Raw genomic sequence first — 25,359 nt, 5'->3', positions numbered from 1 at the left:
TTTCTAGTTTGAAGACAAAAAAATTTAGGTCGCTCTTGTGGTTTTCGGTCGTCCAAAATCCGTCCAATGAATCTCTCGAAAAAAACACTGTCTGTCGTGTATTTGCATGTTTGCTACTAGCTATAAAATAAAAAAGAAACAGAGGATATTTTCAGTGCAAGACAAAAAAATGACAGCATTTCCATAGATTTACAAAATGTGGAGTCCATGTATTTTGTTGGTGGTATAATTGTTTACAACGATATATACGAAATATATGTATATATATATTTATGTATATAGTGCGAAAAATAGGTATTCGGTCAAATCGTATCTATCGGCCGAACGTTATATTCTTCTATTCATTCTTAGATTTAGATGTGGATTTTTCGGGGTGAAAACGAGAAAAAACTCGAGCCCGATAAAAGAGAAAGCACTGACCAAAAAATGCATCGATTTTAACTATACAAAATGATGTTTTTTTTCAGTGCAATTGAATTTTTTGGGATGTTTCATCATTGTCATAACTTGGTAGCTTTACGGTACAGATCGTATCGAGCAAATCGAAACGGTAAGAGAGGGTTCAGGGGAGATTTAATGACCCTTTATACTGTGAAGTATGAATTATTTGTACACATTGTGGAATTACATTTAATAATTACTTTTAATCGAATATACAAAAAAGAAATATCGCTTGAGCTCAGTGTGCGTCTGAGCGCGTCCGTTTTCTCACTCGCCCGAATCTACAAACATTCGAAGTAACAGGAGCGTAACAAGCAACTCAAAAAAGAAAAAGAGGAAAAAAATTGACGCACTCAAGACCCATTCGTATTCACATATTTATATAATTTACAATATTACAGTTTCAAGGAAAAAAGAAGAAAAAACAATCGAAATCTCTATAACTCTCTATCGATCGAAATATATACTTTCCATGTTGTTTAACTACGTTTTTTTTTCGTTGGTCTCGAAAGAAAAACGATAATTGGAATATGCTTTTTCCCCCGTATAAAATGCAATTACCTTTCGTAAATCTATAAACTAAAATGCACTTTTTGGACATGTGTGAAAACGCGTCGAGGAAATTTTCTAGGACAATTTTATCGACTTTTCATCGTTTTCGGTTTTACTTCGTGTCTCGAGATACTAAACACATTTTTCAAATACTCAATCGTCAATATATATTTCATACAAAATACATTTTTTTCAATCTGTCGAAGAGAATATTTTTTTATGAATTTTTCTATCGAAAGCATCGAAACTTTCACATTAATTGACGTTTAAAATTGGACACGTGACATGCGAAGTAAAACGTCGTTTTTCTCAACTCCAGGCCCAGGGTCTCCAAATTTTTCCGCACCACTACAAATTTTGACGTTTTTTTTTAATCGTTCGTACAAATAATCGACGGTGAAATTTTCGCCTTCAAGCCAGAGTTGCATTTTTGTGTATCAGTGACTATTTTCGAGGCTCTTATTTGTTGCAGAAAACATTGTAAACAGAGGGAAATACGATTCAAATTCATTGAACGTGCTTCGCAACTTGATCTCTAAATAACTTTTCGTTATTTAGAGCATTCGGAGTTTAAAAATAAATGTTAAAATACTGGACAATAAAACTCGTTCCCGACGGAGAACTAAGGTCGCCTTTGTATAAAAAAAAACATAACTCTCCGTAATATCCAACAAGATTCACAGATCGTATATGGAAAAAGGACAAAAAAGAGGGGGGAAGAAAAACGCGAAAGGCCAATTGGCGCTGAAAAAAAACAACAAATCGAAAAGCTTTAAAGAAAAGTACAAAAATTCCACTTGCGCGATAAACGAGGGACGTTATACATAAATATATATATTTATATATTTACATACATAAAGTAAGGTCTGGAGTGACGAACGAGCGATAGAAAAAAAACGTGATAAACGGGAATCGCGAGTTGACGATTTAATTTATCTGTGTTATTCTCGAATACTGTAACTCTCTCGAACATCGATTTTGTTCTTTTGATCTCAGATCCATAGCTGCAAATTAGAGCCACCTACGAGCACTGTAAATATCTCGATTCAATCGAGCTCTATTCTCTCGATTCTAAAGTATTATTTCTTTGTATTCTACACGATGAAAGTGTTCAAATTTGAGAATTTCAGATGCGAGAATGCTCGCGGAGGCTTCTTTATGATCGAGCTCTTGGTCTCAATCACATCTCGAGAACACACACTTGTAACGCACGCATACGAGCACCATTTCCATCAGATTTCCGCCTCGTCGAATGTCCGAACCGGTTTTCACGAGTTTTTACCGATTTTATAAAAACCGAGTCTTTCCTCGAGGCCACGATGCTACGCACTCGACGTTGCACTTTGTTGCGTTTCCGACTGCAAACTCTCCACCCGATACCGATTGTACTGTCTGTACGGCGTTCGGGTCTGATCGTTGTCGGTCAAAACTCGCGTCCTGTGCGGTATCAAGTTCTCGTATTTTCCCATTAGCCAATCCTGGTAGGAACGGTGCTGCGCTTCCGTCACGTTCGTCGTTGCCCGCTTTCCCAACCACGCGTGGAATTTCGCGTTCAATTTTTTCGTTACCGTTGGATGACACTGCAAATTTCGAATAAACAAAATACAAATTATAATAATCACTAATTTTCGACATTTTTCCCACGCCCGCGTCAATCAAAATCCCAGATTTATTGCTTCGCAAAAAAACCTTCACCGTCGTGCTCGGTGAATCTCAAAATTCAAAACGCGCGTTTGTCAATTGTTAAAAACAAATTCCAAGGATTTTTTTCATACGTACCGCTTTCGCTCGAGTGAAGCAATTTTTTTTGTACAGAAAAGCTTCTTTGCTCGCGATGTAAAGCATGTGGTAGCTGTTCGGGTTGAATGTACATTGAGTTTCATCAGACGTGATGATTTCCGAGTTTTCCGAAGTTTCAGCGATTCTCAAGGACTGCGGCCTTTTGAGTATTGCACCGACGTTTTCGACTTCCGTTTCTTCCCGTTTTTCAGCATCGGTTAACCTGGTGAAGTGAATAAAAATCAATTAATTGATAACAATTACTTTTCAAGAGTCAGCATCTCAGAATATTTACTAAAAAAAGGAAAAAAAAACTAAATCGAATAAAATGAAACGAAAGTAAAAAACGAAACGTACTCTGGATTTTTTTCGGCACCCGGTAAATTCGTTCTCGTAATTTGTGCCGCTCGTTTTCTCCACTGTCTGACGTTTCTGTACAAGAAGACGGGCTTCCGGCCTGCCAAGATTCTCCCTAACGAACTCCAACCATTGCCATCGATCTACAACAATCATAGCTCATTTTTAACTCGATTTAAAAAATAAATCATGACTCAATAAATAAAATAACGCTAAAGGTGACAGAAAATGATTTATTCAAGCTCGTTCGAATCAAGTTCATTACGCTCTAAAACTACTTCCTACAGGACACACGCACTATTAAAATAAAACTAAAACTATTTCTAGCATTCCCATAGTTTCTAAAAATTTCGTCGACGAAATAATACCTAAATTCATTGTGAAGTAAAAAGTACTCGGAGTTCGTACAGGCGTGTCAATAGGCGGGTACATTCTTCATTTTTCTTCTTCACGGATATCTAATGCTACGATAAAACGATCGAAATAGCGAAAGTCGAGAATTCATGCATTTCTAGGGCTAGGGTCGTTTCGAAATAAACATACTAGCAGTGCAGAGAAAAATCGAACAGAAATTATTCTGTGGGCTGGATAAAATGAATAATCTCCTTGCAATAGCCATGCTGCTCGTTTCTCATGAAAGAATATACTACGTAAATGTATTTTTTAACTAAAATTTGGCTACTGAAGTTCATGTCAAAAACGATGGTAACACTGGACTTTTCGAAAAATAATTTTGTCGTGGGAGCAAACGTCAAATATGGACGCCCGAGGAGGGAGCCACCACTCAGTTGATCCATTAATTGTTCAATTTTCAAAATGACAGTATGGAGTTTCGTATTTTTTAAATGATTTCGATTGAAAATTTATTTTATATAAAATTAGAAAATTTCTTCATGCCACGTTGAATTTGACATTGGTCCGAATGCTTTTACTTCGAGATTCTATTAAGGAGGTGAACTTGGGGGGCAATTATTATTCCGAATGGTGACGGTCCCTGCGGAGGACAAAGTTCATATTTTCATCGAGACTAAAATACTCCGGTCAAGAACCACTCGATGCTGCGCGGCAGTGCAATCAAATGATTCGAAAAAAACAAAGATTCAGCTAGCCTAAGAATATAAAAGTAGAATAAAAAATCGAGCACTATCAAAGTTTGAAGTATCAGTGAATTGAGTGTAAATCGGTGTACATATAAATGGAGATTGGGTGCGAGTGGTATGTAATGCACCTACTTGATTATTAGTACGAGCCCCATGCGCGCTTCTTAACTTTTCATAGCTCGCTGGTTCGGGATGATCGCAGCGAGTGAGAACATTGGGACAATATTATTTGAACGCGTTGACACTCTCGTGAGAGAAATAAAAAAATCACATTGAAACGTTACGCCACGAGCGACGAACTGTTAGAAACAACGAAAAAATTTCAACTCAAGCTTCATCTGCTCGGGCAAATTGAGCTGCGGGGAAAAAATGCTCCAAAATGAGGGTAACATTTTGGTAATGGACTTTCTGCCCATAATTACTGTCAAATACTGATGGTGGATGAAATTTCGTTAATTTTATCGAACGATTATTGGGAAAGTGAGTTCCAATAATTTTTCATTGTCACTGAGCCAAGCTCCCACCGAAAAGTGCTGTGAAAGAACGTACAAGAAGCTTAGCCATTTTTTTCAAATTCATTTTTCAAATCAAGCCCGTGTTAATGGAGAAACTTAAAAATCAACGAAACGAAAGTAAATCAAAGTTTGAATGTGCGCATGACGAAAAATTGGCGAGACGAATGAATGCCAAATGATAAGTGAGAAACAACGATGCTTGACAAATCGGGGGGCCTGGGTCTTTCATAAGCGATGATGTTAACGTTTAAAATCATGTTTAAAAAAAACCCATAATTTCCATGTTAGAAAAGAGATATATTGCTGTTTTTATCAACGCTCGTATGAATTTGAGGCGTGAATCGAAGCAGAATTAACGATCAACTGCGACATCAGAGAGAGGGAGAGGGTACCAAAAAGTTGAACAATTGAAAAAAAAATGTAAAAACTTGTCAAGGGAAACGAAGAAGCAAAGAAAAATCAAAACTCAATGGCCCTTGAAGAAAAAGAGCTGAAGCAACGAACGTCACAAAAACTGCGTAAACTCAAACGATACTGTTCATTATTTCAAATTAAAAAAAAAACATTGAATCCTCTCTTGTTCTCTCACGAGCGTACAATTGCTTGAAAATTGAAAAAAAAACGTGTTAAACTCGTGGCAACGTAAGCAAAACGAAAACGTACATTTTTTTTGACAAATCAGCAAAAACAAAGAGACAGAGAGAAAGAGATACAGAGAGACGGAAATAAGAGTACAAAAAACAACGAAAAAAATTAAGCATTAATCCAAGTGGTACAACAAATGATGTTAGACGATTATTTTTAAAAGCATCGATCATGTATTTCAATATCTCTCTTCTATACAATATTGTTATCATTTTAATATCATTATATGTCCATTTTTACTTCATATACAGTTTACAGTTACAAAATATATATATCTTATATATATATCGAGATTAAAATTCGTTATATAAAGGGAGTGAACGAAGGGTTGTATTGACGGGGGGGTTGAGGGGGGGGGGGGGGGGGGGGGCATTCATAGGTTCACAACATACACATTAAACTCGAAAGTACGGACGACAGACTAGTCTCGATGAAAATATGTTACAAATGTCAATGATGAAATTTCGGAGACAGGCCCCTAAGTGGCAGACAAATTACAAGTTTTCTCGTTTCCTTATCTCTCTTTTTACTCTCCTCCCTTTCTATCCTCGGTCACCTTACTAAACCATATTTACACACGCAATACTTAGTCTTTTTATTTATTTTATCAGATTTTCTTTTGCTGCGCGTTTTCGTAAACGATTTATATCCATGAAAACACCCTATTTTATCGGAGAATAAACAGAGAAACGAAAAAAAAAAAAAAAAAAATGGAAAAACAAGAAGGAAAATCAAATGAAATATCCTACACGACCTGCGGCAGGTATTGCAAGAGAGTTCCCTCTGCGACTCACGTAGTTTTATTTTCTGTTTTTTTTTCTTTTCTTCAATTTCATATTTACTTCTTCCTCTTTGTGTTATTATTACTTTTATCTTGTGATCTTTTGCTTAAGATTTTCAATACATCGATGGGTACTGGAGAATGAAAATATACGCGACGAGATGATGAAATAATTTACAATATACTTGGACGTTTGTTGGAAAAACGATTTTTTTTTTATGCGTCGTTTGGTTAAGTCTGCGTTTAAAGATACACGACGGTTTCCAAAGAGTTTTTTAATATTCTGAGCTTAATATAATTGTACATATTGACTCGACCAGAGAACGATCGAAAACTCGTTTTTCCAACGGAAATGTGCAGAAAATGGTCTTAGTTACTTTTTTCTTTTTGTACAGAAAACAAGAGATTTTCGTCGGTTTTCGTTCCAATGATTTTTCGATTTTTCTTTTTCTCTCTTTCCCCCCTCTCTCTCTCTCTTTCTCTCTCCCTCTTTCCTTGTATTCATTCAAACGGACTAATTGGACAACGAATTGTGCGAGGCAACATCGGGTCGTTATTATTATTGACAACGTATATTCATTAAGGGAATGCAGAAATTGTGCCGTGGATTCCAAGTTTGTCTGACGTTCAAGTAACGAGGATTATTCGCGAAATAATACGATTTTAAAACGTGTAATGAAAAAGGAGTTTTTTTTTTAAAAAAGAGGAAAATCTACCGAATTGTGGAGAGATCTTGGATTATCGAAGATTCATAGATTCAGGAGGACTTTTATATTTTTTTCAATTCGATCTTGAGGTAAAGCAAAACGGTGGAGAAAATGAAATGGAATGAAACGAAAAAATTAAAAAAAAAAACAAAAAAAAACAAAAAAAAAACAAAAAATGTAAAGACTATCAGTGTGCGGGAGATCAGAGCAAATGAGCTCGTCGATTCGTAATCGTATAATTACGATGATGAATCGTTATCACTAGAGGAGACCACGATCTCGGGTCTCAACTTTGCACAATAATATCGGTTTGCTCACATAAAAAATGTAACTTATCGCGTTACTTTGAACTTTCCTTGCTTGTTAATATTTTCATTTGTTTGTTTTTTTTTTACTCATTTTTGTTTTTCTCTTATATTCTCTTTATTTTCTTCATTTTAGCATGTGTCTTCGTTTTGTTTTAGTTTTCTTCGTAGAAAAGTTAAAAAAACATTGCTCGCGTTACTTTGAGATCCCTGAATATTGCCATGTTCAATATTTTCCACGTTTTTTTTTCTTTTTTATTTTTCATCGTGTCTTTTTGCCAACATTTTTATTCGTTTGTTTGTTTGTTCTCATTTCTCTAGTTTACATTCGTGTAAAAAAAATAATTTCATACAGATCAACGAGATATTAGATTAAGTAGTACGGTTTAACAGACCGTTCGTGTTGCCTGGGACTTTGGCCCAATCCACCCGAAGAGTTTGCGTTAGAAAGTTACGTCTTTTTGTTCAACTTTCCTCTATTTTTCTCCATTTATCATTTTTTCTTGTCGTTTTCTTTTTCTAATTGCTAGTGTTTTTTTTTTTTTTTTTAAATATTCCTCTCTTTTTATCCGTCATGGACCATTGAGACTACTCTTTATCGTACACTGAATATCATTTTGTTTTGTTCTTGCCTTTGTCACTTCGTTAATTATCGTTGCGTATCAAAAGTTCTATTTACAGGTGATTCGAGTCATCGAAATTTATCATTTTTCCCCCTCTTCTTCTCTATTTAATATTTACACTAATTATTGTTATTATATATCATTCGTTTCTCGATTCGACTGCTTCGGCGGATAATAACTGAAACATTCGTTCTTCCTTTCTTCAATTATGCCACTTTGAGTTCGAGTTCAAGAACGTTCAGAGACGCGATGATGACATTGGTGAGAAGAGTTTTCACTCGAGACTTGAAATATCGTAAAATTCCCGATTCATTTGTGTTCTGCAAGGTTTCACTATGCGTTTGAACTTCATAATTAAATCTCGACGCTTCAATTGATTCGATAATTTTGCCGAGCCAAAGGAACGAAAATTAATGAAAAGAACCAACTTCCATCCTGGCTTCTGGGATCAAGATTTGTATGACGTCACTGACGTTGTCTCTGGTTAACGACTCGACGTCAAGGTGGCAGAGCAGACAGTGAGAAAAGAGGAAGAAAATATTCGAATCACCGTATTTTTTGAGCAGCTGAATCGAGAGGACTCTCCTCCGGCCACAGTCGTTACGTCATGATATACATGTTATGGGTACGATTAATATTAATTCGCGAGGCGGTTGTTCGTCTTTGCAAGAAGGAGGAAAGAAGAAAATAGAAAGCGATATTGGACAGTTCTCTTAATTCGTTCGTCGTCTTTGCCTCGCTTATTTTCCTTCATGTTTTTCAGTGGAAACTTCATTTTCGTAAATCATCGGTCGAGTCGATATTTTTCATGGACTCGTAACGAAGCGATCGAATCTCGCTCACGACCGCGCCAAAACGCCGGGGTTTCCATGCACAAATATATCAAAACGAAAAAAAAACAAAAGAAAATTGAAAGAAAAACCCATTCCCTGAACGCAATCGAATCCACACAGTCGGATTAAAAAAACTGAGATCGCGACCTAAGACTGAGCAACATTTGAAGAAGCATGAAAAAATGAGAAAGAAAATCGTTCAGAATCACGTCAAAACGAGAGAAAAATACATTTAAATAAATAAATAATTATAAATAATTGAGTAGCAAAAAAATGGAAATCTGGACGACGATTTATCGAAATGATTCTCGTTTTCCTAAAATCGTGGGATTATATTCAATTTGGCAGTACGAAAAATTCGATTCTGAACGAGCCCGTCTCTGGTTTTCGTGCTTCCACGTACGAAAGATGCTTCAGTTTGGCCGAGGATTTTTATCAACTCCGAAGGAGTTTCGTCATTGAAAACAAAGAAAAGATAATAGAATGAGAAATCGAAAAATCGCGAGTTCCGTTTCGTTCAGCAAGCACCTTCGACTACCCAGTATTTCCGGAAGACAATTTTACAAGTGAACACATACTCGCACACGCAGGCACACGCTCATACACACGTAGCTTTATTTTTTTTTCTTTCGCAAACGATGAAAATATCGGAATAAAGTCGCGCGTCCGAGTGCCCTTTTGTCGGAAGCGACGCGTCTCTTTCAATATAAGTGAATAAAATTTCAATAAATGCACCGTGAGATTTCAGTCGGAAGTGGACACTGGGACGCGCGACGAAAAAATAAACAAAATTATCAAAACGACGAATCATCGCGAATTTTATGCATTTTCCAATCAATGTCACCCGACTTCGAAGACAAGCATGAACAAATGCAAGCTGCAATCGTTACGTTCCTTTGTGCAGTGAAAAACACAAGTTAAAACAACACAGCAACAATGTCACTCCGATTGTCGGTACGGAAAATTTTTTAGTAATCAATAACAATTCGGTTAAAACTATTCGAATATAAATAAGAAAAAAATTTAACAAATTTTGAGTTTTCAACAGTAAAATGTTGAGTATAAAACAAGGGTAAACTGGCTGATATAAAATTATTACAAACTCAACAATATGTGCATGTGGTTTCCTCACTTATAATATGAAAAATGCATGTTAAGAGAAAAGAGATCGTTGAGTGAAGCAAAGGATGAGGATAAATCGTACGAATAATCGGAGTGATAATGTTACGACGAGTGAGCGACAGACGCGCGGATGATCTTTTAGTAGAAACGATGGAAATGAATGAATTTGCAATATAATATCGTCGAAATGATTCGTGAAAACGACTTCAGTTATTGTTGATTCTTTCTATTTATGACCCGGTGCGTGAACGAGATTTTCGCCTCGTTGAGTATCTCAGACGAGTGCCGAAAAAATCACAAGTGTACGAAAGAAAGAAGAGACAAAAAAAAATATATAAAAAAATCCATTTGAAAAACGAATGCAAAGCTACGAATGGGCGTCAAAGTAGTTTTTTTTTCTTACAGAGAAAGAGGGCTTTGGTTCCTATACCTTCTTGTTAATGTCAGTGTTCTTGCGCTTTCTGCCCCTGCCCCCCCTTGCTGCCTGGTCGCTACTCACAGGATGATTGGTGGTTGGTGGCTCGTTGTCAGGCGACGTTGGTGTTTCCTTAGGACTGGCCTGAGCGACCGGTGCCGAAAATCTTTCGACATAAGTCGACCATTTTTCCGTTGCATTCACGACCTCGTCCCTCTCTCTTTCACTACAACCCTCCACGTTCTCATCACCCTCAGTGTCCAACAACTCCATCGTCATTTTACATTCTTTCTTGTACTGTAATGCAACGAATATTCGTTTTATTATCTTTTCAATTAATTCCTGTTTCTCAACAGTGTAAAAAACAATTAAAAAGAAACATAATTCAATGGGAAATTACCCTTGTTCTCTTTAAAACTTACTATATATATTTTGAAACAATTCTCCTCCGCCATGGCTTTTTCCGCTTTTCTCTGATAAGCCATTTCGGCACCGATCCGCATGTACGCCGTCGCGCACAAACCACCGGCACCGCTACTTTCTTTCAGTTGTCTTTGCTCACGTTGAAATAACTCCATGCACTGCTGGCATATTTGGTCGCATACCAAATGTTGTAACTGGACAGAGCAATAAGAAATTTTAGTTTCTGTGTACGAACAATTTTTTAATACAAAAACATTCCACTTCACAGAATGTTTTTTCGCGGAAACTCTATTACGAGGCGCGAGAATCGACTCGGTATAAAACAAAAAAAATGTGTAAACGACTTGTATTCTTACTTGTCTAACAGCGTACGTCACTACTTTGTCCAGGGTGAATGCAACGTAAGCATGAATACCGAACATTTCCCGTAACGTGTCCTCGTACGCTGTGCTTTCCATATTGCCGTCTAAAACGTTTTTGACCATGTCCAAAAAAGCGGGATAGTAGTCTTCGATCTCGATCTCACCTGAGAAAAAAGGAATCGAAATATAAGTAACAACATTTCTGTTAATATGGGGTTTTAGACTTCGGCTGAAAGCAATTTTTAAAATCGTATGTGTCGGGAAAATGTTATCGAAAGAACAAACCAAATGAAACGTACTTTTTGGCTTTAGCCTGAGAGCAACTGCGGTGCTTTCTTTCCGTTGTTGTTTATACCGTGACTCTTCGTCGCTGAGAGCGACCGCTTTTTCGTACATTTTAGTCAACCTTTCGCACAATATTTGATGTAACCTCAGAAAAAGGTACCAATTATTGCTGCCCATGAAGAGGGTGTAAGCCTCTTCGGGGTCGGTGGAAAGTGCGTGAACCGGAACTTTAATATCGCTCTCGGTTTTGACAGCACAGGCCGCGTTTGTTGCCGACTGTGATGTTTTATTCCTCGTGCCTTGAAGACCGAGGGGTGATGCGGTTGCCGTGGCAGTCTGTAAGTTGCTGCCACACGTTGTGATTCCTGCGTCTTCCTTTTCGTCTACAAATGAAAGCAAAATTTGTGAATAAACAAAGAAATAATTAAAAAGTATTGAAAGATTGAATTTACGAAAAATTTCAAAATATCAATTTGATACATTGAGAAGAGCACAAAGTATTTCATAATCATTTGACAAATTAGGCAAAAAGTAATTCTTTTAGAGAATAAATTGGCAGCTCACCATCCTCATCCCGCTCGTCGTCGCTGAGCTCTTGACGAGGATGGAAAAAGAGATCGGGTATAAAGTGTTTGAGAAGGAGTTTTATTCGTTGCTTGTCCTCTTTGTGTATAACGGTTTGACGCTTGACGTGATGTATGAGAAGGTTGGCGGCATCGTCGAGCACGGATTTGTCCTTGTAGGCAAGAACAAGGTGAGGTCCACCGTTACTCTGACTTTCGCCAGCTGCATCGTCCACCTGTTCATGTCGCTGTTTGAAAAAGAAAGGATACATGAATTATTAATTGAAGTGTCTTTATGTAATGAAGAAATGATATTTGATTGGGTAATGACAATACTACAAACCTCGTCGTAAAGAGTTTCAATTTCATTGAAAAGGCTCTTCGACCTCAGTGCTTTGACGTCGGTTTGCTTAAAGTTGATGCCCTGATGATCGAGCGACTTGAGATAATATTTTTCGTTTTGTTCCCGCCAGATTTTGTTGAAACCTTTTTGGGCTTCCCGCCATTCTTCCTCTTTACTCTTTAATCTTCGTAGAACAACGGGGACAGCTACAACAGGATTTTTCTTAAGACCATCGATAATGTCGGCGGCTTTGTCGCCATAAATTCGTTTGAGGGCACGTTGATGAATCGTGGGAGAACAGCCACCGAGGCAATCGTCCAGCTTGAACTTTTGCAGCTCTTCTTGGCTCATGCGGCTCATTTTTTTGTGTACACCCTCAAGCACCCTGATCGTCGCGGCGTTTGTTTCGATAACACCGTCGAGCTCGAACCGCTCGTCTTCGCAACGATAAATAAACTCTTCGTACTGAGTTTTACGGGATGTCACGAAAGTACTGTCTTCCGACCAGGTTGGAAATGATACCCACGTGTCGTTTAACACTTCTTTGCACAATTGAGTCCTACCAGTACATTTAGGTTGCATATAAGATTTGGGTAATGCACAATACGAAGCACCGAGTCTTTTGCACGTCGTGTAATCGATCTCCATTGCAAGATCACCTTGTGGTCGCTCCTGATGACTGCGAACCACGTTGTTAGGTAGTGCCTCGATACCGAGGCTCCCGGGAACGCTCGTCGTTGAACCGAGACACGCGGGGTCGGGCAAATGCCCGAGAAAGTCTTTGAACCAACGCAATAATTCGGGAAATCGCCCGAGGAACGGTGTTACCAATTGTATAAGTTCGCTCTTCGATACTATTTCTTGATTGAAAAGGACCAAACATCGTAGGAAATTTTCGTAGACTTCCTGCGACCTTAACGCTTTTCGTACCTGAAATAAAAAGGAACAAAAACATTTAACAAAAACTCAATGAAATATCGAAGTGAAGCGACTAAACGAAGTGACTTACTTTGTCGAAGAACGCGTAATCGTTGAGACTGCCGTATTTCGCGGCTTCGGCTATCGTCACGTCACGAACTGAAGCTGCGACTTTGTGCTTTTTCGGTGGTGGTGGACCGTGTTGAACGTGATGCGAATTTCCAGTTGTTACAGATGGCGAGAACGACGGACTACGCTTCAATTGGCCGGTATTATGACTGAATTTTTGACCGCTATTTACATCCCGTGGTCCCGGTCTCTCGCGTTCTCGTTCACGATGATCCCGGTTATCACGCTCCACGGCACCAGCCCCACCGCCGCTGCTCGATTCTCGATGCTCCCTCGGCACGTTGCTCGTATTATTGTACGAAGTTTTAGTAATAGCGAGCGGTTTTTTAACGATCGCCGTATGATCGTTAACCGCCCCAGCTTTGTTGCCCTGGAACATAGCAGACTAGCACCAATTAGATTTGATCTATCATCATGAATTATTTCAGCTTCGGAATTTCTAATAGTTGAGAGACGAGTCGAATTGAAAATTTTTTTCCATTATTGTCAAAATTTTAATCAGCTGTTCGACTAATCTTTTAATAAAATTATCAAAAGGTTTAGCAGTCTTGTAAAGTTCCGAAAAATTAATTTCTCCTAAAAAAATAAAAACTTTCTATGGAATCGTGGAATATTCTCAAATTTTTAGAAATTTCTCGTGTCAAACCAACTGGGAGGTTCTTCAATTGAGCAGAAAGTTCATCGACAATTTTTTTTTTTTTGTGAGTGTTTCGAACTAATTTATCAAAGTAGCAATAATTATCATTTTTATTTTCCACTGAAATGGCTCCGTTTTGAAATAACTATCGATTTCTAAAAAAAATTATCAAATTGTTACTCAAAACTTGTACAGAAATAAATTTGAGACAACTGCAGAATGTAAACTTTCCATCAATTGGGATAGCTGACGGCGAACGATGTTTTAAGGAATTGATGATTCAATTTTTGCGTCCAAAAAATAAATCCTCCCGGGATCGTATTTAAAAAACGTAACTCACCAATGCGCTCTGTTGGTTCGTCGCGTCCGGAAGAAATTGGCCGAACTCAGCGAGCAAATCTTCCTGATTCTCGAACAATTTGGCAACTTGACTATAAACTTCAGCTTCGGTCAAGTGCTTACCACTGGCCGCGGTATTGCTTGCACTCCCGCCGCCCATGTGACCGGATTCCTTCAAGCTCCGCTGTTCCTTTTGATATGTGTGCAAAATTTCCAGGAAACGCTTGTACTTGTCGGGTTGACCTTGGAATCGATTCTGCATGAAATAGCGTATTATTAGGGACTATTTAATCACGCGCGAGAGATGAAAAACGAACGATTCAATTCTCTCAAAATCCAAAAAAGCCCAGTAACATCTTCGACACTAAAGTACACTCGAAATTCGCAATATTGCGGACTAAATAAAGCCTGAATTTGAACGCTTCTGACGTATCTGAAACGTTTGTAAACATCCGAAAAACTGCGACCTCTTCTTCGAGTAATGCGACGAAAGGAAAAGATTTGGAATTATAAAAATAAAAACATGAAAATCATTTCGAATGACACATTCACGAACCTTAATTTTATTGACGTAGTTGATGGCATGATTGAATTCGACGGGCTGACTCTGTTGCGTCTGTCCGCTGTTCTGCACCCCGTCCTGCGCCTGGCTCAGTGCTTGGCTAACAGCTTGCGCTTGCGCCGCGCTTATGTGCGAATTATTGTACGTTTGTACGGGCGGCGGTGACGGCGCATGTACCGTAAGGCTGTTGTTGGAAATATTATTTGCCAACGAGTGATGTATGGGACCGGAACTGCAATAATTCATTCAATTTATTCGAAAAGCCCTTCGCCTTCGCTTTCCAATTAAACGAATTCATTTACGGCTTCACTCGATTTATATTATTGAAATCAATCAAATTCATCGCTTTCGAAACCATTCAAAACATAATTTAAACATTTTTTCAATATATTTTATATACAATTTAATTGGTACAAATATTTTCCTACACAAAATTTTCTACCAATATTGGAATCTTTCTTAGGGACCATAGAGATTCACACAAAAGTTTGTGATCAAAATAATAAAAATTATGATTACGGGAAAATGAATTCTTTCGATCCGCAAAGCATAAAAAAATTTGATCTCCCAAGACAAGCCACCCGCGTATCAATGCTCGATATTGAGAAAAAATCAGTAATTTTGGAGTACATTAAAAATCATGTTGGACAGAAAGCGAGAGAATAATATTCACCCTTGCATGATCTGGAGAACCGGCGGTGCTTTTGCCGGTTGGCTCGGTGGGCTGGCGATCGGTGGTGAACCGACGTTGACCGTGCAATGATGCTGTGACAAGGTTGCAGTATGGGTGGCCGTAGGACTGGGCATACTGACGGACACTTGAAAAGCATAGCCCTGTTCATTCGATTGAACCTCGATTTTATAACCGGGTGGTAAAAACGTATTGAATCCAACGATCAACTCGGGATGACCTTTGAACAGATGGCTGACCCTTGTTATAACACCAGGCGTATCGATGCTCTGGGACTTGAACTCCTTCATGATATCCAGAAAATCATTGTAGACCTGCGAATCAACAAGCCGGGGCCGGCGATCCGAATGAGCATTTTTGTTTCGTTTGATAAATAACATCTTTCAATATAATAATTGCTTCATCAATAATTTTGTAGCCGGGATGGAGAAAAAAAAACGAAAATATTATTTTGGAGTGTCAAGTTGGAAAAAGGTAAATTCAATGCATTATTTCAAGACAGAAAATTTGTGATGTATTTTTATAAGCGCTGTTCGTACCTGTGGCTGGTCATTGAACTTGCGTTTGACCTCGTCGAGATACGAGAGCGCATCTTCGACCTTCAGTCTCTGAAACTGTTGGGATCCACTGCCACCGCCCAAACTACTACCTGGCGGCGTTGGTGCCAAGGTCGTCGCATTGCTCGAGTGCACCTGAAATTGAGAGAAAAAAAAATATACAGACTCATATTTTAGGTACAATTTTTTGCGTCAATTTTTACAATAAATCGAGATGAAAATCAATGATCTACGGAAATCATAGTATTCATTATCAGTAAAAATTCAATTCAACGAACTTCGCTTAAATTGCAGCAAAACATACGAAATTCGAAACGAATGAATCGTACTCTTTAATGAGCAGTCTTGGTTATTCGAAATTGAGTTCCAGAATAATGAAAATGCATATTCGTTCTATGAGCTGACAATGAAAAGTCGTACTTTGTGCCTTATTGTTGGTGGAGTGTGCGAATTCGGCTGTGCCTGGGCAACTTGAATAGATTGTTGAGGGCTATGGCCACCTCCACCACCTAGACTAGTTGTACTCCCATGTATTGCGCCTGCATTGCTACCGCTACACGTGGAACTGAAGCCAATCTAGAAGAAAAGAAAAGAAAAAACCATACATTTATTGTACTTCCGTAAAAGTGACAATTGAAACAGGAGCTTTTGACTATTCTAAATTTCTTTCTTCAGATCAATTTTTCTTTTAACAATTCCTAATCCAACACCAATCTATTCGGTGATGAAAAATGAAGAAACTTTATTAAAAATTCGTCTAAATATCTGTCAAATAAAATCTAAGACAACTCACTCATAGATTCCAACACAAAATATGTAATTTTCATTCCCTTGCTGTGTTCTATGAATAAACTCTTAGGAAGAATGTTGAACGTGATTTTTTTATTGGCGATAAACTTGGCTTTCTGAATATTTTTTGATATTACACAATCTCCTAAATGCTAATGTGAATCATAAATTTTTATCCCCCTTCTTCAATAGTGAGTTGAAGATTTTCAAGAAGAATTTTGATGAAAGATCGATAAGTACCTTAACCGAAGATGGTGCAGCGGTTGGCACCACAATAGCCCCGGTGTATTGCTGCTGCGTTTGGGTCGTCCCAAACTGAATGCTTCCTGGCATTTCTTTGGACGTTATTGGTCTCAATGATTGACCAGTGGTTACGACCTCTCCGATTCCACTATTGGAATGGTACTCCAAACTTAATCCTCCGCCGCCAAGGGCACCTCCGCCCAGTGACGTATGCTTGATCGTTGCTCCTGCTGGCGATCCTACCTCTTCCACCCCACGGACCCGTTTCATTTCAAATCACATTGGAAATCCTGCAATCAGTGAAAAATAAAACTGAATTATAATAAGTTCTATGACATTACAATGACTTTGCTCGATCTCTTTTAAATTTTAATCGAATTGTATTCATTACTGCGAAAAATTTCGATGACGAATAATTACGAAAATTGCATCAGCAGACATTTTTGAATTGTATGAATTTTTTTCACAATTCGTCGATATTCGATTATTAAGAAACGTAATGGAAGAACGAAGATTTTTCTGACTCTGATTCTTGTCCGCGAGCTCTTGATAACCATCAATCTTCTCGAATTTTTATATGACAGCAATTCTTCAATTTTCTTATTGTGCAAATACGAGCGATACGACTCAAATTACGAACAATTCATACAATTCAAATTACCGTCTGTTCGTTATTCATGAGTTGCCATTTTTCAATAACAACCAGACACCAATTTCTATTGTGAAAAGAAAAAAAAAACGTAGTTTGTTCCACTTCGATTTTAATGCAAGTTTCCAGCGATTTAATTGCCTTTTTCGATAGTAACTCTTACCTATGGGGTAGAGTTATCTCGAGGCGAAACGACCGGCTCTGAAACACACGTACACGTTCATTGGTACGTCATCGAGAAAGCGACGGGGGAGGGGAGAAGAAATTATTTTTTTTCGAAAATCTTCGAAGCACGATAGACGTCAGAAGGTTCTTATGTTTCGAAGGATATTGGAGTGTGGTGACAACCGAGAACGTCTGCGGCGAGCCCCTGCTAAAAATCCGAATTTTTTCTTTGAAAAGAATACGATATTTTTCGTAAATAAAAAGTTTTTGAGACTTCAGCTGGCGAGATAAGAAGAAAAGGCTGAGACATTTTCCTCATACACTGTCACGAGCGTGCTAATGTAAAAAACGAAAGAGAAAAAAATAGGTGGAAATAAACGGAATAGTTTCGCAAGTGCAAGAATAAACGCGCGCGCGTTCGCGTTACGTTTGAGAAGAGAATATTATGCCGGCAGAAAGCTCCGTTGGTAAAAACGTTCAAGATCAACGATCCGGGAGTCTCGAAGGGACGCTTTACATCATTTTTTTGTTCCTCGAAACTCGGCGCTTTTGTCGGTGGTTAAAAGACAAAAAGGCGAGAATTGAGGGAGATTTAAAAGAGAAAAGAAGGACGGAAGGAAAGAGCATTAATTCGGGACGTTATCCCGGGGAGCGAGCGATGCCGCACACACCGGAGCACATGCGCATTGCACGAGGAACACATATGAACGCACACAAGAGCGTCACATGCACATGTAGAGATGGGAAAGCGCGGAAACTGAAAAAAAAACGGATGAAAAAATGCGAAAAAAGCATGAGAATAAAAAAAGAAGAAAGGAAAGGAGAGAAAAAGCACAGAAAGCAACACTTTGGGGCCCTCGGTCGCATACACGCGTTACGCAATAAATTGCTCGGGTATAAAAGAGTAAATACATAATATAAACGTACAAGAAAGACGGTGAGCATCGTGCGCGCGTTCCAGTGGCAAAACGTACGGGTTGAGGAGAATATTCGCGTCGTTCACGCTCTCGTATATATATCTATCTATAATATACACAACCCAGAGAGGATCGAGTCTTCTCCTCGCGGTACGCGAGGCGGAGAGTGGACGAGAGAGGTGACAAGGAGTGGGGTAGGGGGGAGCGCGGAGGGGGGACCCGGGAGTAGTGAGGCGCGCGAGAAATAGGAGGAAAAGGGGTGGAGGAGAGTGGGAGGGGGGGAGCGACGAGAATATACGCGAGTGTACAGCGTATAGAACTTGTGTGCTTCTCTATCAACGTTGCAATCGGGGCCCGAAAAACTCTCGTTAAAATAACGAAAAAATCAATTTCACCACTTTGTTTTCTTCGTGTTATTGTTTTTTGTCTCTCTCTCTCTCTCTCTCTCTCTCTCTCTCTCTTATGCGTTTTCTTAGATCGTTTATTTAGTCTGCACTCGTGATGCACTTGTACCACTATTTCTTCGCTCCACGTTTACACCGAGCAACGAAAAAAACGCCAATGTCCGTTAGAGATAATGGTGTTTTATATTATTTTTCTTCGAGAAATAACAATACCATGGGAATGCAAGAAAGAAATGAGAAAGAAGAAAAGTTTGTGTCGTATCGCGCGGTTTATTCGCGTCCCGGAGTAATCGACGTAGCCACCGTAGCGACAGGCCGGTGAGGCGGCAACGGATATATTATAAAAAAAAAAAATTTAAAAAAAAACGAAAATAATAAAAAACAATAGCAAGAAGGAACTTTTACACGGTAGTTTCGTTGCACTTTTGCACAAATTTGATTAACGTTGCTAAAACGACGCACCAGGATCTCGTTACGAGCATCTTCGAATCCCTTGTTTTTTTTCTAATTTTTTCTTACATATATTTACTCCTCTCGTTTAACATCTGTCTTTTACATTTCATTAACCGTCTTTAAAGAGTACGAATGCGTGATTTTTGGAGCCGCGAAAGGTAACGAAATTCCGGCGAATATTGTTGAGCGCGAGAAAACACACGGCCATACAGGCTTATACTCGCTACTCTTCTTGAGGTACAAGGCAAACTATTGGATTTTGTATGGCAAACAAGGAACTGACTGGTCGTGTGTGGGGATCGAGATGCCTCGTTGGTAGGGATGGAACAGGAGGGACGGAGGGGCAAGAGACAGAACGGCTCAGGAGCGTAACGAGCGACGCTGCACGATTGCTGGCGGTCTCCCCTCTCCGCACTACTCTTCATTTTACACCCTGACGAACTCGACACATCGTCGGCTTCCCACCGACTAAGCAAAGGCGCTTATTATTTTTATTCCTTTGTCGCGTTTCAACAACGATATTTTTCTAATATTTACGTATTTTTTCTTATCAAAATTTTCCATCTCAACAGTGCTGTCAGTTTGAAAAACAAATATGATTACGCGTTTGCTAATTTTATGAAAATAAGCGAGCAAATTTCTTCATCTCGCGTAGATCATTTGCTGCGACATCTGTGTATTACCATGGTTACAAGCATATTTATATTTTTTAAAAAAAAGAGTGTTAAATTGTTGTCATGGATTCTATAGAAAAAGTCTGTTCGAATGATAATAATTCTGTCACTCGTAATATCAGTGACGAAAAAAATAATAGAAAAATGAAAATGGCAAAAATGGGGATACTTCATAGAAGGATCGACGCGACTGTACATTTAAAGTAGTGGGTATTACATGTATATATGTACAATGAATTCATATAATTCGTACTGTATATCCGCAGTCCGGATTGTCGTCATCAGGAGGATACGCGGTGAAATAAAAGTGTGCGATAACTCGGCGAAGACCATCGATGAATATTGCTGGTACGTTCCTGAAAATAGTGGCGGCTTCGCCGCCAAGTTGCGCGCGCAGTTTGTGGATTACATATATATATGTAAGATGCGTTTGGTTGCGCGGTCGACATGTTCGCGCGGCCAACAGCTGTTCCGTACGCCGTGCGAACTCCCCCGTTCCAATCTGGGTCATGGAAACTGCGCAAATACGTATCTGCGTCTTTTGATGTGAAAATTTGCGAAAATGATATTTCTCAAATTCAAGTTGAACTCGACGGAGCGACAGGATAATATTCGTGTGTTTATTGTGTCAATCGCGACGGTTTTGTTTGTGCCGAACTCTCACAAAAATTCCATTCGAAAAATAAAAAGGAGAAGCAAAGAAGAAAAAACGTCGTAGCGTGGCCGTCGTTGTCCGTGTGGTTCTCTCTCGCTAGGCCCGCCGATGCCCGTTGTATCTGTCGACTGGTATTACTGGACGTCGAGGAGAGAAGAGAGAGCTGATTGGAGCGCGCAGCCTTATTCGAGCTTCGCCGCGCAGCCACCATTCCCCCCTTTCCCTACCGCGCTCTCTCTACCTTCTTTCCCTGGCAGTTGCCCCTTCCCCTTTATCGAGTTAAGCACGGGGAAACACGAGAGACGACGGACGACAGTCGACTACGACGCGAGCAGTTGCTCTACACGCTCGTATTGTAAAATAACACGACGTATAGCTTTAATCTCACATATATGTATAGGGTGTTCGATAAGAAAAAAAAACGCATACCGGGAGCTCGAAAAACTGATACTGTGTTCCTATCGCACGTGTTTCATCAGTCTCTATCTCTTTCTTTTTAGAAAGGAGCCATAATTTTTGTTTCAAACGAATGATAAAATCGTTTGAAATATAAAAGTAAATCGTCATTTTGTTGGAACAGTGGCGCCATCTGTGCTCGTAACACATCATTCGAGTACGTTTACTCAAAAATTTAACGAAACAGATTTTTTGTTTCGTGGCTGTTTACCAGACCAGCTTGATTGTAATGTACCCATAATTGTGTAAACGTCCCGGAATATTCTCTGTATCTTATAAATCATATAGAAACATGGCTCAAAATAAGTTTCAACATTTTTCTCATATTTTACACACGTTACAACAAGTCTCGTTGGTTGACAACACGAATCATCATGTTCTTATTTGAAGAGTAAGTTTTGACGGCTCCCATGTTCGAAATTCTAGAAAAGCTAACTAATTCAGAGAAAATGAATCATCGATCGGGGCGGCATACGAAGAAAGAAATATAGCAAAATACGTTCGAGTCTGAAAAAAAAAAACGTTCTCAGCTTGTTTCGAGCGCCCACGCATTTCATTTATGCTCTGACCGGAACTTGTTCCCTCTCTTACTCTATCTTGCTCTTTCGTTCGCCTGCCCAACAGTTTCCCGCCGAGGGTTGCGCGTGAAGTGTGCTCGTTCGCGCGCATGCGCCCTGCCGTGCATTCTCTTCTCCCTCTCCTTCATTCCTGACTACTCGTCGCGCTGTTATAAAGCTCCTTCCGACTGGGAAAATGCGCACCCTGCAAGTATGCGATGCTTGTCCAGTGCGCGTGTGCTACTTATTTCTCGTGTATATACATAAATAAATATGTATACACAGGCGCATACGAATGCTGCACGCAGAGAGAGGCTCTTTCGTGGATCTTGCAGAGCAACGAAAAATCAAACGCGCATCAAGCCTCGAAGTAGGTACGCGAGTTGTACCAGAGCCCGGAACGAAAGAGATCGCGTCGCGCGCGGCAGAAAGGGGGGAGTGGATCGGGCTCGAGGTGGTGGCAAGCTGAACAGCAAAGTGGGCGGAGCAAAAGCGTATAGAAAGTTATAGTTGTATATAGAGTGAAGACGTTGACGCGCAAGGGCCCTGCATCGCCGAAAAGATAATGGCGATTTTACATTATCCGAGAAAATCCGCGGCATCGCTCTGTCTCGTCATCTCGTCCGTCTTTCGATACCCGAAGCGTTCGAATACGAGAGAAAAGCGGTGAATAGTTTTTTTTCCAATTTTTTTTTAGTGACAGAGGTACGCTCTTACGGTGGGAACAAGTGGGGGAGAATAAAGAATCGAAAGTGCGAAACAGATTCTGACTTACGAGAGGCACACCCGCGAGACGCAGCGATCGAGAAAGACAAAGAGAGAAACAAACGTAGCGAGAAATCGAAGGAAGTTATTTTACGAGCATGAACTGAAAAGTAATCGGACGTTTTTTTTTCAATAAGAACATATACTCGGTGAAAAATTTTGATCGACCTTACGCCTTCGTAGTTCTCTCAGGTGAAATCGTATTTTCATACCTATTTGTATACTTATTTTTATATATGTGCGCGTATACGGATTTATGCATCAAATAGGTTAGGCTGTGTAGCAAAATGGTGACTATGCGGGATTGTCGCAAGTGGAACAACCAATTCAGGCTCGAGGCGACCTCCCACTGAGCTTGGTCGAAATAAAACGAACGAAAACATATGAAAAAAGAATTGAAAAATAATTAGAGATGCGCCTGACCCGTGAATACACAAAATATAAAGAATATCAATTGGTGAATAAAGTTCTATTAAAACGATAACTTATTATTGCTTCGTGATATGATAATTCTATCGAAAATTTTACTGAGCGAGATCCGTTAGCTGAGCTTTGGAACGTCAGAGATATTTTATGCATAGGTTAATCACTACATCTCGTAAATTATCATGGAATATTCAGGTCGATTGCATGAGTTCAAGGGAGTTACGCGAAACCGAGCCCTTTCAAATATTTTAATCAATTCTTGTTCAGACTTTTTCATGTTTTTCGTAGTTAGAAAACTCGTGTTTGCGCCAATTCCCGAATGGAATAGAATTTTATTTTAAAATATACTCTATTCAACGAGTTGTTTCCAAAATTCAACATGATTTAAGGTTAGATTTTTTCCCCCCTTCCAAGAGAATCTTTCAATCTGAATTTTGATAACTCAACTATTCGCAAATTGACAAAAATGTTTCAAACTTCTCTAAGAAATACAACAAATTCCTTTTCATTTGTACAAAAAATGCAAAAGCTTTGGGGCCTAATTATTTTCAGTCTAGCTTTCTCAATGTTTTGAAGAATTTTGAGTTTTACATATTTAGAATCGAATGTATCATAAAATATGACAATTAATTTAATTCATTGTTCCGCCAAATAATTAGTTTCATTCAAAAGCACTGCAGAGGAATCTGCAATGAAAATATTCATTGAGATAGTTCTACATTGCAGATCATGCAATATCACAAACTTCTCATAATCAAAAATCAGAAAATTCCCAACGTCGCAGAACCATCAGAATTTTGAGGGAAATTGGAGACAAAATATTGACTACGTACCTCTTGAAGCACTCAGACACAATCCCGCAGCATCTCTGACTTTTTCGACATTCTAAAATGACAAATAACAATTTGAATGATTATTAGACAATCCAATTTCACACGGTGAATGAAATTTTTATATCTCGGCAGAACTTGAGAAAAATGTTATTGCTACAAATTGTACAAGTTAATATGGGAATCTTTGTGCATCTAACAATTATTGGATTTTTGTCCATTGTTTTCTAGGTAGGGGAAGTCATAGATGCATTATTTTTGTTTAGTAGTTATTAGCGGTTTTGCACCATGGAGAATTGATTTTTGGAGCAATCTTCTTTGTTATACCGTCAGAATATAATTAATTATTCAAAAGTGTATGGTTTTTCTTGGATATAAATATACTTGTTGAATGAAAAAAAATGGCTTATCGATGTTTTCAATGGTTTCTATAAGAACAATTTTCAGTCGCGCGAAACTTTGTAACGACACAAGTGTGCACTACGTAAGTACAAGGCGCACACGCACTCACACAGAAAGAGAAAGAGCGATAGAATGAGACACAGGCACTTGTGAATAAAAACATGCGTGTATCGCTCGAGCGAATACCTGGCTACGAAAAGTTTATCGTCCCGTATTGTTCCCATTCCCGCGCACAAATATTTTCGTGCTTGCACGTTTTGTGTGTAGTTTTACCAATTTTCGGCTATTTCATAATTTTATCTTGCGACGTGTTGTAGAATAAGAGACAATGAATATTACAGTGAAACGTTTCGGAAGCGTCTCTGACAAAAATTAGGCGGCACTGAATCAACCGGTTATTTACTCGTTTTTTCCGAACACCGCGTGCCCTCTTGACAGTAGGAGCGTTTCTTTTTTATTTTGTACCTTCTGACGTCGGTAAATAGACGACAAAGTCTCGAGAAGCTCGTTACTAACGCGTAAAACACACGGATCAAAAAGTAGTATAAAAAAAATCGTTTCGGTCAGACTGGATACTAAAGCCTCGCGAAATCGAGTTTTTATTCGGTATTTACGAAAAGCTGTGCTTTTCTAACGCGAGTTGCAATGAAAAAAATGCGTAGTAACGCTTTCTAGCGGCACCGGGAAATGTAAAAAAAAGTTTGAGAAACGAACACTTGGACAGTAGAAGAAGGAGAAAGAGATGAAGAGAGATGGAGAAGAAAATGTTGAAAAAAATGCTTATTCTTACCTGGTATAACCTCTTGAACTTCACTTTAAAATCGCACTGACAATCGTTAAAATCACCGTTGAACAACGTGGTCACTTCGCTCGTACTCTTAGCTAATGATTTATATACTTTTTTGTACGATGAATCTTGACACATCTTACAAACGAGAAAAGTCGGATGCGTTCATGTAGGTGACCGATTGTGAACTGTCGGCCAGTGTC

General features: G+C 38.9%; 1 protein-coding gene across 6 annotated transcripts; it reads right to left on the bottom strand.

Moving 5' to 3' along the window:
- Nucleotides 1-184: 184 nt before the first annotated feature.
- Nucleotides 185-25,355, bottom strand: Sin3A (SIN3 transcription regulator family member A). Of its 6 annotated transcripts, XM_043426043.1 has the most exons (19): nt 25,160-25,355; nt 23,971-24,022; nt 17,829-17,866; nt 17,014-17,306; nt 16,405-16,560; nt 15,967-16,119; nt 15,410-15,741; nt 14,731-14,968; nt 14,176-14,430; nt 13,161-13,583; nt 12,152-13,081; nt 11,810-12,056; nt 11,260-11,628; nt 10,955-11,124; nt 10,598-10,792; nt 10,191-10,472; nt 3,130-3,272; nt 2,773-2,995; nt 185-2,573 (listed from the first exon to the last, which is right to left on the bottom strand). In XM_043426043.1, the coding sequence occupies exons 4-19, from the start codon at nt 17,284-17,286 to the stop codon at nt 2,316-2,318; spliced, it is 4,647 nt and encodes a 1,548-aa protein (XP_043281978.1). In that variant the 5' UTR covers nt 17,287-17,306; nt 17,829-17,866; nt 23,971-24,022; nt 25,160-25,355; the 3' UTR covers nt 185-2,315. The 6 variants fall into 6 exon arrangements, with proteins under 6 accessions (XP_043281978.1, XP_043281977.1, XP_043281982.1 ...); XM_043426042.1 differs by lacking the exon at nt 17,829-17,866; XM_043426047.1 differs by lacking the exon at nt 17,829-17,866 and having other exon boundaries at nt 10,260-10,472.
- Nucleotides 25,356-25,359: the final 4 nt, after the last annotated feature.

The sequence above is a fragment of the Venturia canescens genome, chromosome 8 (assembly GCF_019457755.1).
Source record: "Venturia canescens isolate UGA chromosome 8, ASM1945775v1, whole genome shotgun sequence".
Taxonomy (NCBI): Eukaryota; Metazoa; Arthropoda; class Insecta; order Hymenoptera; family Ichneumonidae; genus Venturia; species Venturia canescens.
Note: the sequence above shows the minus strand (reverse complement) of the source record. Positions and strands in the feature narration are given on the sequence as shown.